This window comes from Musa acuminata, chromosome BXJ3-9, assembly GCF_036884655.1.
Source record: "Musa acuminata AAA Group cultivar baxijiao chromosome BXJ3-9, Cavendish_Baxijiao_AAA, whole genome shotgun sequence".
In the NCBI taxonomy this organism is placed as follows: domain Eukaryota; kingdom Viridiplantae; phylum Streptophyta; class Magnoliopsida; order Zingiberales; family Musaceae; genus Musa; species Musa acuminata.
Genome location: NC_088357.1, coordinates 45,683,148 through 45,698,979, shown reverse-complemented (window position 1 = coordinate 45,698,979; position 15,832 = coordinate 45,683,148). Strand labels below are relative to the sequence as shown.

The window sequence follows — 15,832 nt, the reverse complement described above, 5'->3', positions numbered from 1 at the left end:
ATAATTTAATTTGGGCATCTCCCAAGCTATACTATAAGGATAATTGGGTCATACTCTTGGACAAATTAAGGGTTTTTTTTTAATTATCGAAGAAGAATTTGATATGGCAGTGTGTGGTCATATTGAAGAAATCTTAAGGTAGATTAGCTAATATGAAGTATGCTAAATTAATCAGATGAAAATTTGATTTGATTTTTCTCTTTAGTGGGAGACAATAGTAAATTTCATATTTCCATTTGTATAGTTTGATCTTTTTAATGAAAAAGAAGTATCATTCATCAACAACAAATGTGATAAGCACAATGTTAAAATCACTTGGAATTGTGATTCCCTTTTTTTTTTGTTTGGTGAAGGTAGATGTGATTGGATAGTGAGTGTGGTTTTGATGATGAGAACATGAGGAAAAGTAAGCATGTATTTGTTTCATAAAATGTGGACTTGTCAAAAGGAAGCCATCATCCATTTTCCTCCATCATGTGTAAAATGCCCTCTTCAATCTTTCATTTAGATGAGGAATTAATTGAACCAATTCATGCGACACAGACAGGTTTATCATGAGGAATTAAATTTAGATGTCTTTTTGCACCAAAAGAAAATGTTGGTGTACAAAGCTATAATATTTCCATCTCATGTGGAATTCTTATTTTCTAACACAATAATATATAGGTGAGTCTAATGATGATACTTAGGCAGTCAGTTAAACCTCATAGCCATACACTTATTAGAGAGAGTCTCCATCATGCTGTGTCAATCTCCACTAAAAATAATTGACACCATATACATGTTTTGCTCTCATTGTTCAGATGACTTTCTTCTCAACACCAATCACATAGTTCTTCACAGTAAGAAAAGGAATTGTTCTTTATATTTTCAAGAATATAAAGTTTGGATGGGTTAACATCAACACTTCAATATAATATAAGAACATAAAGTTTTGTGTTTGAATCTGGAGGCTACACATGGAAAATTCAACTTCATTTGATAGATTAAGTTCCAAGGTTTGTGCATGCTGTGTCTTGTTTACAATGAAGCAGCAATGACGCGAGACACAATGTCAAAGGAATGAACATGAGGTTTCTCCTGATGTGGGCTTCTTTTCTTGAAGTGAAAGCAGCCATGACATGAGACAATGTTAATGGAATGAGCATGAGTTTCCTCCTTATGTAAGCTATTAAAGTTTTTTTTTTTAAAGCTAGGGAAAGTAGAAGAGGAATTATCTTAATTATTTATTTTAGACTTTTTGTTCTCACATATAAAAAGAAATGACCTTTTAGGGACAAAACAACAAGTTGTTCAGAGATTACGGATCTTTTTTCAACTTATTTTTGTTTTTAATTCATTACTCATGGTGATCCTATAAAGAATAGAAAAAGAGAAAAAGATGAGTTTAATTCTCCTTGTAGATCATAATTATTATAGCTTTCAGATCTAACGATACTACGCTTGCATATCATATAATGACTTTCTGAATAACATAGGTACCCATCTTATATTTGATCTATTTTTATTTGATTTTAACTTCTAACATTAAAGTTTTTCTGCATAACAATAGTATATTATGATTTTTTATGCATACAATTGGTATCAGAGTCATGTTTTGAAATCAAATATTTTAGATTATAAAAATATTTTAGATCTATTTTATATTTAGATATATTTATTAGTACCCTTCACTTATAAAAAGGTATTGTCGATATGCTTTTCTATATAGTCCGTCGTATCGACTGCTTGTCGACAATGCGAGATTCTTCATATTTAATCGATGGACTACTATTGACATCTTATTGTCCGTGATAATATTATTGAGAGCGACGACATCTAATAGTCGCTAGCCCAATTGTGGCCAATGGTTGCGTACACAACGAAAGTGTTGTAGATTGCGATAGCCAATGACGGTCATATGCATGACTGTTTATGCATAGCAGCCTTACGACTGTCAGCTTGCCTTGGTTGCAGGTGACTACAATAGCCACGCTACCTACGACGACTGCAGTAGAGCCACTACCTATAGTGGCTACGGTGACTATAGCATTGCTGCGATTGTAGCAATGTCGTTACCTATGACAACTATAGTAATGTCATTGTGGCAACATCTGTTGGCCTAATCGATGTCAACTGGATGTTGAAGGTTGCGGTTCCCAGCAATTACGCAACAGACACATGGCAACATGGCATGACAACCACTGAGGTTACTGATCGATTGTGTGAGAAGAACTGTGCCACCGCGGGTAGCGTGCAAATGAACAACTGGTGCACTATCGACGAGACCCGCATGTGGGCAAATGAACAACCTCAATTACGAAATTAACTAATTTGATTTATTTTAATCAAATATAATGATTATATTTTGACTACTTGATTGCATTTAGATTCAATAAATTAATTTTTGATCTAATTAGGAGAAAGTCAAATTTTCATCAAATTTTGAGCCTAATTGGGTGAATGATTAGCCCAAATTTATGAGCCTAATTTAGGTAGTCCAATTCTGAGCTTATCCAATTAAATAAGGTTAACTAGTCTAATTTAGGGTTCTATACGAAATTTAAAAATCATAAATTATGATTTTATTTTATAATTTTCTCATATGACAAATTAATAAAAATTTACATGTGATAATTAAAAATATAATTATTTTTCATAGATATTTGTTTCGTTATTCATGAAATTATGAAATAATATTTATTTTTTATATAAAGATATGATTTATTTTTCAAGATGATTATAGTTATCATATAAGTTTTTTTTTATACTAATGAATAATTTATAATTATGATGATTATATTTTATTATTTTTGAACTATTTTGACATAAATTAGATTGAAAAAATTTAGTGTATATTATTTGTAACTCATATCCTTAAGTTTTCTCTAATTGGCAACTAGCAAAGTGGCTTAAGATGATAGACATATGGGATATAAAATATAATAAATATTTTATTATTTATATAATATTTTAAATTATATTTATATATTATTATATTGGTATTGTAGTTATTAAAGTGGCCTACATCAATAACTTATAAAATTATATTAAAAACTTAGTCTTAAATGATATCAAGTATTCACAAAGATACATATAATTAGGATATTTAGATAATCCTAAAGGAGAATCTACTTAAATAATTATGTGAAAGGCTAAGATGATACTATTTTGAATATCTTTACAGTTTTGAGTTATATACCTAAAAATAATAATACTATTCCATAAACATGATATCAATCCTCTATAAATAAGTTTATGTGAACACTGGATATGTCAATATTTCATAAGTAAAATAGATATGATATCAATAGTTCAACATTTACTAACTATTTTATTATAGTAATACTTCATTCATTGCATTCTTATAAATATTCCTATATTTTTTAAATTAAAATATTATAAATGACTTGAGTATATACAATTTACTTTGAGTGTATTAGACTTTGATTAAACAGATTTAAAGAATCATAAATATAACTACTAAAAGTTTCATGAAATAAATAATTAAGATAAATGATCGAAAAAGGTCTAAAATTTAGTATGACAGTCTACAACTAATTATGTGATAAAATAAATAATTAAACTTTATGATAATTATTAATAATATTTAGACTTCATGGTAGTCTACAACTAGCATACTAGAATATTTTAAAAATCAATTTAAATTTATTAACAAGTCATTGACTGACATATTAATGAAGAACTAAATAAAATTTAGTATGACAATATTTGAGGAATTTAAAATTATATTTTCAATATGATTGACAAAGCTATAAGCTCAAGAATATTGAGCATGAATATAGTTAAGTTCTTTTTTGTATAATTTATTCTTAATTATATTTTTTCTTAGTTTGACTTATTTAAAATTTACTATAATAAAATTAAGGATAAATGAAACTTAGATGAGCTGACTAATATATATGTATAGGAAGAATTAAGATTAAAGTAGAAAAGACTCATAATATTTTGGGTACTACTCAAAGAGTGGGTAACAATAAAAGAAAATTGAAGCGTAAATCACTTGAGTTTAGAAATACTACATAAACTCATAAAAGATTTTCATAGTAAAATGTTATTTCTGTGGCAAGAAAGACCATGTGAAGAAGGACTACATGATATGATTTGAAAGGAAAAAAATATAAGCCTGGCCTTTATATGTTTTGAATCAAATATTACAAAAATTATTTTTTTAATACTTGGTAGATTGATTATAATGCTTTAACATATGTTACAAATAATAGATATTTATTTTAATATGAGAACTAAAAGAGTATGAAATATTTATCATTATATATAATCATCTTAAATTAAAAGTCATAATAGTTGGTACTTATCACTTAGAGATTATTCATCTAATATTATATTCTTATAATTCTAGAATAAAAGTTTTCCTTTCTTTATTTAGAATTATCAAGATATATTTTTTTTGTGGAGATAAACTCATCATGATTTAATAAAGTTTTGAATTTTGTATGATGGTTTGTATAAAATTAATGTAAATCTTAAGTTTACAATGATCCTGTAATCAAATATTGAAATGAAATATAGTTTCATGAACTCCTTAAAATTATATATGCTTACATATAAGGGCTACTCTATATTCCTTGTTTTAGTAGAGACAGACATTATATCACCTTTATAGATTACTTGTTGAGATATAACTATCAAATGTCTTAGTCTATTCACACTTTTAGGTGTATATAAATAAAGTCAAGAGATAATTAGATAAAAATTTTAAATATTATTATATCTGATGGGGGTGGTCAATTTAATTATAAATATGATGAACCCAATCATAATTTTGATCCTTTTGCCAGATTTCTAGAAAAACAAGATATTTAGTATACTTCACAAGTTGTGCCACAACATAACAAAATTATTAAAAGGTAAAATTGTACTCTTATATATATGATTAGGAGTACGATGTATTATTCATCTATACTTAAATCAATATGAGGAGAAGTTCTAAGGATAATTATGTATATTTTGAACTGAGTTTTTAGTAAGTCAATTCCATCAATTTCCTTTGAGTTATGAATTAGTAGGAAACCCAATTAAAGATATTTACATATTTAGGATTATTATGAAAAAACAAGGGTCTTCAATTCACATGAAAAAAAAATAGATTTAAGAATCATTTTTAGATATTTTATTATTTATCTAAAAAATTCAAAGGGTTGTAGATTTTATTGTCATAATGAGAAAAGTTAAATTTGGTAATATAAGATTTCTACAAAATAGCGAATCAATGAGAGTAAAAGTATCAAAATTTAATCTTGATATTAAGGAGATACAAGTTGATACTCATTTATCAATTTTGAAGGATTATTGTTTCTAATCACTAAAAGAATTGATATGAGGGTAAATAATAATATAACATTGATGAACTTTCACATTATGTTGATGTTATCATTAATGATCTTGTAGAACAGTGACAATCGACAGTTTTGATAATATTTGAAAGGGAAAAGAGACTTATCATTTTTTTATTATTACGTAGTATATCTACAAAAATCATATTATGACATAGGAGTCAAAAGAATCTTTTACTATTTTCAAAAGGAGCATGTAACAGGCTTTTAATTATGCATATAAAATGAATAATTTTTTTATCTAATTCTTTTCAAAGTTATTTTAAAAAAAATATTTTGATTAATTTTTTTTAATTTTTATCATTTATTGAATAAAATTATATATTAATTAGACTCAATTAATATATTCTTTTTTTGATAGTTCTAGTAATCCTTAAGATCTATCTCTTAATATCTCAATATAAATTACCCAATAATAAAAAAAGTGTCTATTATATAAAGACTTAAAAGATAATATCAAACAATATAGCAGTCAGATTTATGGTCAATAGTTTTATTTATAAAAAATACATCGATCATAATGAGACATTTTCTCTAGTTTTAAAAAATAAACTCATTAAGAATCATTAGTGACTCATTATTATTTTGAGTTATGAAGAAAGTTATAAGATATCTAAAAGGGATGAAGTATTATATACTCTTATATATATAAATATATCAATTTGAAATGATAGTATTCTCATACGTTGATTCTATAAATTATTTTTATAAGAAAAAAATTATTTTATATTTTATATTTATTAATTGAAGGGGTTATTTATAAAAAATATTAAATAATATATTATTATATTTTCAATAATAAAAGTTGATTTTGTGGTATTCTTTGAGTCCGAGCTTAGCTTTATGACTGTATAATTTTATCTCAAACTTGATGTAGTTAGACTTAATTATCAAATCACCGAACATACTTTGTGATATATTATGGTAATTTTCTTCTCTAAGAATAGTAAGTATGCTAGTAGTTTTATGTCTTATAATATAAAGTACTTGATAATAAAAAAAAATCCAAAAATAATTAATATCAATTAAAAATTTAAGTTTCACTATATTAATTATTAATCCATTCACTTAAGACTAATAATCTTAAGTATTTAAAAGAATGTATTTTTATGATTGGATTTGTAATTAAGTCATAAAAGATATGATGATATATGTTTGAGTAGATATTATAATTAATATTTTTATTTATATAATTAAAGTTATTTATTTCTATTATCTTATTCATATTAATGTATATATATATATATATATATATATATATATATATATATATATATATATATATATATATATATTATGGTTGAATGTACTAATATGATTATTTTGATCAGATAAATTATAAGAATAATTTTGGATTACATTAGGAAGGGCCAACATTATTACGGTATATAAAATTAAGTATGATATTGATGACATACAATCACTATTACTTAGATTGATAGTCAGACTTAATATAGTATTATATTTATTAGATTTATTAGCCTATTTTATAAAATTCATACTTATACATAAAATATTTTTCAAAGTTTTATAATTCAATTAAGTAAAATTATTTTTAAATAAATTTATATTTTATTATTTTAATTTTAAAAATTTTTATATATTACCAATTAATGGGTCAAGTGGGAGAATATCAAATTATATGATCATATCTAATTAGGTAAGATATATTATATATATCATTTGATTTTGATTATGATTATCAATCAATATAAAGGAAATCAAATTATAGTAGGATTAATCAAAAGATGATCTTGATGGGAGGAACTCTCCCATCGAGAGATTATAAATCTTCTTTCATATTTTTTTTGTCCTTAATCAATTGCTCATAATCGTCCTATCAATAATAAGAAGAGAGGAGAAAACGAGTTTAGTTTTCCTTGCATATCGATACTGCTGTAGTTTTCGAATTCGACGATGATAAAATAAAGATTTTATGAATGATATATTATTATTTAATTTTAGTTTCTAATATAATATTTTTTTATATAACAATAATATATGACGATTGTTTATGCCTACGATCTTATCGTTAGCAATCCTTTTAGTAAAGAAAAAGAAAGTGCTAAAGCACTCAGTCTTATCCTTAGCAAGTAGAATGCCTATATTCTCTATCGTTTGTGCCAAAAAAAAAAAAAAGAAAAAAACATGATGTGATACATGTTTTACTTTTACACTATTACTACGGTTCAAATCTCAATCGTCCAAATCGCAAAGAACCAACCTTTCATTGTCGAAAATACTGGAGGGTGCTCCCAAACCGTCCATCCCACTGCAACTTTTCTTTCTCTTTAATCACTGCCCACATCTTGTGCCGGTGTCTTGCATCCAATGCGGCTGTTCTTATGTGACTTTGTCCACAGAGCTACAATGACAGGCCAAAAAATGCAGAAGCACTGCAAGATGCAGATGTGACCGCGACATGCGAACCTCTTGCCGGCTTCATGGTTATCCGAAGCCACGCCTTCAGGTTCTTCTCTGTGTGCGAGCATCGGACTGTGATGTGGTGTGACTGCTTTGAGATGCCCACCCCACTACTGCTGGGGAGCTATTTACTGCACGCACAATCCAAAACCTTGCCCCTCTCTCTAAACCCTGCGAGCATGCAACAAGACGAAGAAGAAGCCATCATCTTTGTCACTTGTGTCTCTCAAGATCTCACTGCTATGGGGACCATAGAAAGCCGCAGCAACAAAGCTGTGAGGAAAACCAATGCGGACGGGTTGATGTCTGTAGCAGCATGATGGACTGGTCTAAAAGCATTCAAACAGCCATTGCTACTCTATAGATATTATGCTGCACGCATCTAACAAGCAACAAGCTCATTTGTCCTCTCTCTCTCTCTCTCTCTATAGACACATGTACAATTCATAGATGAGGCTCCTGATAGGGATGCCAGTATGTCAGAATTCTTTATGATATCCACACCTATCAATCCACTTGATTCCATGAGCACTCTTTCTTTCTCCAATCCCCTGTGACTAGAAATTAATAGAACATGCAGTTCTCCTTCCTCAATCATGAGCAGCATATGACTAGATGTAAGAGGCTCTCATAGGGATGACAGGGATGAGAGTATATATGTTGGATTTCTCTAGATATCCAATATCTACCCATAGTGGTGTGAATTTCTAGTTCTGATATTAGCATCCACCTTTCTTGATTACCAAAGCTGAAATATTATTTGTAGAAATGATATCCTTGTGGTTGAGGATGAGATAGATTGTTTCTTGTGTCCACAAATGGTCTATAATATACTGTCACACAGTAGGTCCTATAATGAAAGGTAAGGCATCAAAGGAAAATGAATCCTGTAAAGTTTGTGTAGAGTAATCATGAACACAATATTTTTTTTTCTTTTGTGGTAAAGGCCAACATTAAGAAGCTTGATATGAGATTAATCCATTATTTGGTTGCTAATACTTGGTGCTATGTAATCAGTATTGATTTATCTGTTCGATTAAGTATTGATATAACATCATATAGTTTTGGTATTGATATTTATCTATTACTAGGATGGATAAAAGTCCTATCTGCCGAAAGTTACTAAGAGGTCACTGTGTCACCGTTGACAAACATATCATTCTTACAGTGCCTACAGCGCTGCACCATTCTTAGCACTGGAGTGTCGTCGTCTTCTTCCTCCAGCAAATAATTAACCGTACCACTCTCAATCATCCCTGCCACCCACATTGCCGCATACTCATCTCTCGAGTCTTGATGTCACGATCGAATTGTTTTTATTCGAATTAAATAACAAGAACACACTTAAGATTTTAAGTAAAGTTCATGAGAACAACTTCTCCACTGGTTAGAATTGCCTTTGACATCTCTTTCCAAGATCATGTCATCTCTACTTAAAACAGTTTTTTATTATACATGATCGAAAGATTCAAAGCATGAAGAGAACCTCTTTAGAGCCTAGATATCATCCACAAGTTTAAGTAGCACTTGATGTGAGGACCTCCAAAGGATTGGCCTATGAGCTACAATAGAGAGAAGGCGAGGGGAGACAATGATGTCAACAGTATCCACAATGCACGCATCCGTTGCCCCACCACCAGATGACACGATGCCCACCCACATCACATGGCCGTGTCTTCTTCCCACTCCAACACCATCCCGCCGCCAACGGCCCCCCCCCCCACTTATAGCTCAGCCGTCGAGGCGCAGCCAAACCCCGGTGCAGCTCAACCGAAACGAGCAGTGAACTGATAACAGGTAGCAACAACGCAAACACTAGAGCCTCAACGACAGGTCGAGCTCGGCCGGGCCGTCGCCGTCGGCAGGGACGGCTGGGAGCTCCTGCGTGGGGTGGGACCCTCTCCGCCAGTTGAGCAGGTCGATGGTCTCGTCACCGCTCGTGGAGAGGTCCCCCGCGGCGCACATTGCCCTGCCGCTACTCACCGTCGCCAGCAGCGGGTGGTCGGCCGCGAACCGGGGGCCCCTGCGGGCGGGGCTGAAGCCGTCCGAGTGGCTGCCGAAGGAGTAGTCGGTGAGAGGAAGGTACCTGCACGCGTGGGACGCGATGGGAAGCGGCGGCGGAGGGACGGCGGTGGGGGCGACGGCGGTGGGCGCGAGGTAAAGGTAGGAGCTGCACCCGACGCTCCTCTCCTTCTTGTGGGCGTTCTGGTGGCCACCGAGCGCCTGGGACTTGAGGAACTTCTTGTTGCAGAAGAGGCAGGGGAAGAGCTTCACGTACTTGGTCTCCTGATCGGAGGAAGGCGAGGAAGGGGCCAAGGCGAGCGACAGATCAAGGGGCGGCGGCTGTTGTGTCTCTTGAGGAGGAGGAGGAGGAGATTCCATCACACTCTCTGCAACTGGACTAGCAGAAGACTTCGGTGGGGGAATTAGCAGGTCATATACCATGAAAAGAGTGAACAGAAGAAGCAAGTCTCTACCTTCCCAAAAATGTCATATAATGTAGAGAAGTGTCTGCAACATCAAAGTCAACAGATCTTAGAGGTGGAAGGACTCCATCATTGGCAGAGAGAAGCAAATCCGCAGGTGAGTACAGCACCAAAAATAGGTTGGAACAGGGGACACAACAACAAACGCACACATGAGTTGCTTCCCCATCATTGAAATTAATACTAATGAGAAAGGTGAATCCAAGGCAAGGAATATACCTTTCTGTAGAGGGGTTCTGTGGTCAGGCCTTGCTTGGGATAGCTTTCCTTGGGTTGGATGTGAGGGGCAAACTGCCAAGCAACTGAGACCACGAAAAGAAGGGTGTGGAAGACACAGACAGAACTGCCCCATATTGCCCTTTCCAACTTGCAAAGAACACTGACACAGCTGCTGACCACCACCTTCAAGTGCGGCCTACTAACACAAAATACAGCCTAGATTACTGTACGTGTCCAATTAATGCCACAAACAACATCCTTGCACAAGAATTAGCAAATCAAGAACCCTACCTTTTGATTCGACATTCTCAGCTAACATCAGGGCAAACAAGAACTGGGGAGTGATAATGTTGAATCCAGCCGAGGAAGGCTGTAACAAAATGGAACCTGAAAACCCATCTGGAGATGAAAGATTGCACCGTCAAGTTGTCCAAGATCCAACATGAGTAACTTGATCTACAGATATTAATATTAGAACAAACAAGAATTGGGGAGTGATAATGTTGAATCCACCTGAGTAAGGCTGTAACAAAATTGGAACCTGGAAACCCATCTGCGAATGCAACATCTGGAGATGAAAGATTGCACCTTCAAGTTGTCCAACATCTAGAAAGAGTAACTTGATCTACAGATATTAATATTAGAGCAAGCAAGAATTAGGGAGTGATAATCTTGAATCCAGCTGAGTAGTGCTGTAAAAAATGGAACTCGGAAACACTTCTGTGAATGCAGTACTTGGGAGATAATGGATTGAACCCATAAGTTGTCCAAGATAAAAAAAGAAAAAAGAGGTAACTTTATTCTATGGACCATAACAAAACAGAAAAGCTCCGTCAGCAACGCAGCAAGAAGGCAAGAGACCGTACCCGCACATTTCGTTCTTAATGCTCCTCCATGGCAAATGGTCCTGCATGAATTATTGTGACGTACGGCTCTGCAGTTATGGTATTGTCTTTGATGGGACACTGTATGCTGGATATGTGCATAGGAACTGCTACTATCAGACATGCCACCCACACAGACATTGACCTTTACTGGCAACCATGGGGAAATCCATGCAACAACAATCCCACAAACAACAAACAACATAAACTAAATCTTGTAAGATTTTTTATTTTTTATGGAAGGACGATTGCTTCATGAAATACTCATATTTTGAATTTTTTTAAAATATCTCCTCTTTAATTTTTTTAAAAATATTTTAGATATTTTTAGTAATATTTTTAATTTAAAAAAAATCCAAAATATCTCTAAAATATTTTCCTCCTAAAATTTTCAGTCTATTTTTTTATTAGTTTACAGCTCTCATGGTGTTTTTATTTGATTCGTTTATAATATTCTTCAATAATATTTTATTAATATACTGAAAATATTATAAATGTTATTAAAAAAACATTATGAGTAACATCATATGGTATTTCTTTAGTTGTCATTATTTATAAACCATTATAATATCATATTTTTAGGTTTATAATTCGTTTGATTGAGGTTAGAAATTTATTTAGATCATTTACAATGTTTTCAAGTAAACTTTACAGTGTTTTTATTAACCATAACAAAAATACTGTAACAATCAAAATATTGCAATAGAGGAAAAAAATTTTAAAGATAAAATTAGAGATACTGTTTGAGAAAAAGTAAAATGGGGGTAATGATTGAAAAAATACCTAAAATATGAGTATTTTCTAAAATATATCTAAATTATTTTCTAAAAAATTCTCTACGACGAAGAAAAAAAAAAGCAGTTTCAAACGTTCACCAATATTAAGATTTCTTTTGAGCATTTAACTTCATATCAAATGCTAGTTTAGGCTCAAATCATGAATAAAGATCTAAAACCTTTTAACAAGTATGAGATCACTATACTGTCTTCCAACCTCAATATGATGACATCCACACTGGTGCTGAAAAAACGTCAGATATCAGTGCTGTGTTCAACTTGGCTACTTATACACAAGGGCTACCATTATGATCAAATAAGCAGAATTATGTGCTAACTATTTGCCAAAATATGCTAGCAAACAGATTAATTCCTCATGCAAATTCAAGGAGATATTCCGAAAACAGTTGCTTTAGAGTTCCAAATTTTGTTCAGTGGAAACAACATGGGTCAGTACAGTTAACAAGATTTATCCAGACCATCAAGAAATTGCCAAGATATGAACAGGCTGGCAAGTGTAGACCACAAAGATAAGGCCACTAAAGCCTGGCTGACAACAACAGGACTGTGCCTATGTTCTTTGTGAGATACACATGAATTTTTTGAAGTTATAGTGCAAGGTTATTGGCTACAAACAAAAGGATAATGCTACAGACAGGAGCCATATAAACAAACTATGAGCCAATTTTCACTGCTACTTGGTCTGCGGAATTGCAACGTGTGCAAGGACAATGCTTAATTTTTGAATACATACATGGCTCAAACAGATGTATATTAAAGTCATGGAAACACCCTGCAAGTCATAACGACAGTACTCAACCAACAAAGATTAGGAATAACAAAAGGAGCTGCAATTAACACTAGAACTGATTGGACAAAAAGTCATCTGTGCACATAACATAGACATGTTCATGAAGAGTGCCGAATGCTATTCACACTTGCACATGACATGGATAACAAGTCATATGACATGTATCTCAGAGAACTAGTCAAGAGTCCTTGGTTTTGGACTATTCAAAGGAATCAAAATATCACAAAACCAATTGCCCATCTGTTCTCTTAACAAGCTTTTGAACTAAGTTACTGCAGCATACTGTTCAAGCAATAAAAGGGCATACAGTACCAACCGATAAACATTTAAACTTATGTAAGCACTATCCTATAAATGACAGTAACATCTAGTCTAATAGATGCAGTATTATCTTCAGGTCTTCTATCTAATAGATCCCTGAGAAACAAACAAAAAATTGTGACTTCCAAATTTCCAAAAGAAAAGCTCATGAGATATCAGCACTTGATAAATTAGGTGTAAATGTTTTCACGTTTATGCAACCAAACCAACTAGTGTGGGATCTTCATCTATTTGACCTTCAAATTTTGCTTCTCAAACCACACAGCTGACATAAAGTTTTTTGGGTTTCCCCTGTTAAGATCATCTTAATCTTGTATCAGCCACAAGTTTTTATTGTCTTGAACCATGTCTTTCCAAACTCTTTGATCCTTTTGGCTAACAAATTATTTTATTTCAAAGAGCACCTAACAATTTAAGGCTTTCATGAGTAGAAGATTGACTAGAGGTTTTGTGAAAGGGATAGGGTATTTTTCAATTTAGAAAGAAAGATGTCCCGGTAAACGACAGATCTAGAAGAGAACATTGGATTTATGAAGAGAAGTGAGTTTCCAACATAGCCATTGGTCTTTCAGAATCAACAGTAAGTTTTTAATCTGAGTTTGCATGGAATTAAATAAATTTCTTTTTTGAACTCCATGATCCAAATTATAGAGACCAGGAAAAGAAAAGATAATGAATATTGACAAAGAAAAGCCATGATGGACAATTTCCCTCCAATACCAATTTGGTGAAGCAAAAGGCCCACGGTCACTGCAAGATGACTCTGGAGTGTAGCATTCCACATCAAGTTTCCACCAGAGGCAAAAGTATATAACCTTAAGACAATGTAGGATTCAATGCTTCATAAGTACCAATTTATTGGACAACCAGCAAATCCTAGTCAGTCTGGTCATAGTTTCAGAAAACACACAAAATGCACATATCAAGTAGCAATCTCACTAAATAAGTTTATTCGTTTGGTTAAATCGAAAGAAGATGCTGTACACCATGTGCTATTACCAAGACATGAATGATCTAAAATATTTTACCTTGCTACAGGTGCCAGTTCTACATAGCAACTCATGCATACTCTTGTAAGTTTTTCATAGGAAAAAGAAAGATAGAAGAAATCATTGATTGCAGCTGCTGTTCAAGCAATCAAAATTGAAGCTACAAAAGCTAATTACCAACTGACAACTAGCTATTTTCTATTTAGATATCAGGTCTGCATATGATAACTGTTAAGATAGCAAGCAAAAGATAAATAGATAGATATATATATATATATATATATATATATATATATAGAGAGAGAGAGAGAGAGAGAGAGAGAGAGAGAGAGATTACATCAACTTATTAGGAAAAAATCAGCAACTGTTCAGTTGTCTGTAGAGAATCGCCATGTGAGACTTAAAAGAAATAGATTCTCATGGTCTGCTCACATGTAGAGAGAGAGAGAGAGAGAGAGAGAGAGATTACATCAACTTATTAGGAAAAAATCAGCAACTGTTCAGTTGTCTGTAGAGAATTGCCATGTGAGACTTAAAAGAAATAGATTCTCATGGTCTGCTCACATACAGTTACACTTTCAACTGAATCTTTGAAATTTTATCTGAACCACCTGAGAAGCACAAGAATTGCAGCTTCATGAGACTACTGTATTAAAGGAATAGTAGGTCCAGAATTTAGGTGATCCTCCATCATGTAACTTTCACTTGATTAGTTATATGCAGATATACCACAATGCTTCTAGATACAAGCTCTCATTGAAAAATGACATTTAGTTGTCTAACAAGCTCTGAGTATGCAGATATACCACAATGCTTCTAGGAGTAAGCTCAGAATAAAAAATGAGATTCAGTTGACTAACATATAGTACATATGTCGTAGCTGCATCATTAATGGCCCAATTTAAAGCATTGCAGCTTGTACATGTGCTTATCTCACCACCTTAGATTTTGTTGAACTCCTGCCTCTATTAAGATTAACTCCATCATAATCTTAGAATATTTCTGAAGAAAGCAAAAGATCCTAGATTAATATTACTAGATTAGTTGTAAGAAATAGTATCTTCATAGAAAAATCACAACATTTAATTGGTTAATTACATTCTTAAACTTTGTATTAATGAGATTGCCAACGACTCCATCTAATCCCATTCACCATACCACCTTGTAGTTGAAAATCCTCATTCACTATGACATTGCCCCAGCTAACATTTCCACCTACAAGCAGATATACAACATATAATGCATATCTCGTAGTTTAGATTTCGTTAAACTCCTGCCTGAACTAAGACAAACTCCATCATATCTTAAAATATTTCTGAAGAAAGAAAAAGATCCTTGACTTATAATTCGTACAGCAGATGTAAGAAGTAATACTTTCGTAGGAAAATCACAGCACTCAATTGGTTAATTACATTCTAAAGCTTAGTGTTAATAATACTCCCAACGACTCAATCTCATTTACCATATCACCTTGTGGTTCTAAACCCTCATTGGCTATGACATAGCCCAAGCTAACATTCCACCAACATGCTGCTATACCATAATGTTTCAGGGAAAAAGCTTGTATT

At 32.5% G+C, this 15,832-nt stretch overlaps 1 protein-coding gene across 5 annotated transcripts; it reads right to left on the bottom strand.

The window, feature by feature from the left end:
* Positions 1-9,206: 9,206 nt before the first annotated feature.
* On the bottom strand, positions 9,207-11,647 carry LOC135585378 (zinc finger protein JAGGED-like). Of its 5 annotated transcripts, none has more exons than XM_065167901.1 (5): positions 11,350-11,647; positions 10,997-11,108; positions 10,775-10,882; positions 10,256-10,679; positions 9,207-10,179 (listed from the first exon to the last, which is right to left on the bottom strand). In XM_065167901.1, the coding sequence occupies exons 4-5, from the start codon at positions 10,270-10,272 to the stop codon at positions 9,594-9,596; spliced, it is 603 nt and encodes a 200-aa protein (XP_065023973.1). In that variant the 5' UTR covers positions 10,273-10,679; positions 10,775-10,882; positions 10,997-11,108; positions 11,350-11,647; the 3' UTR covers positions 9,207-9,593. The 5 variants fall into 5 exon arrangements, with proteins under 5 accessions (XP_065023973.1, XP_065023975.1, XP_065023974.1 ...); XM_065167903.1 differs by having other exon boundaries at positions 9,207-10,190; positions 11,350-11,641; XM_065167902.1 differs by having other exon boundaries at positions 9,207-10,174; positions 11,350-11,635.
* Between the last annotated feature and the right edge of the window lie 4,185 nt (positions 11,648-15,832).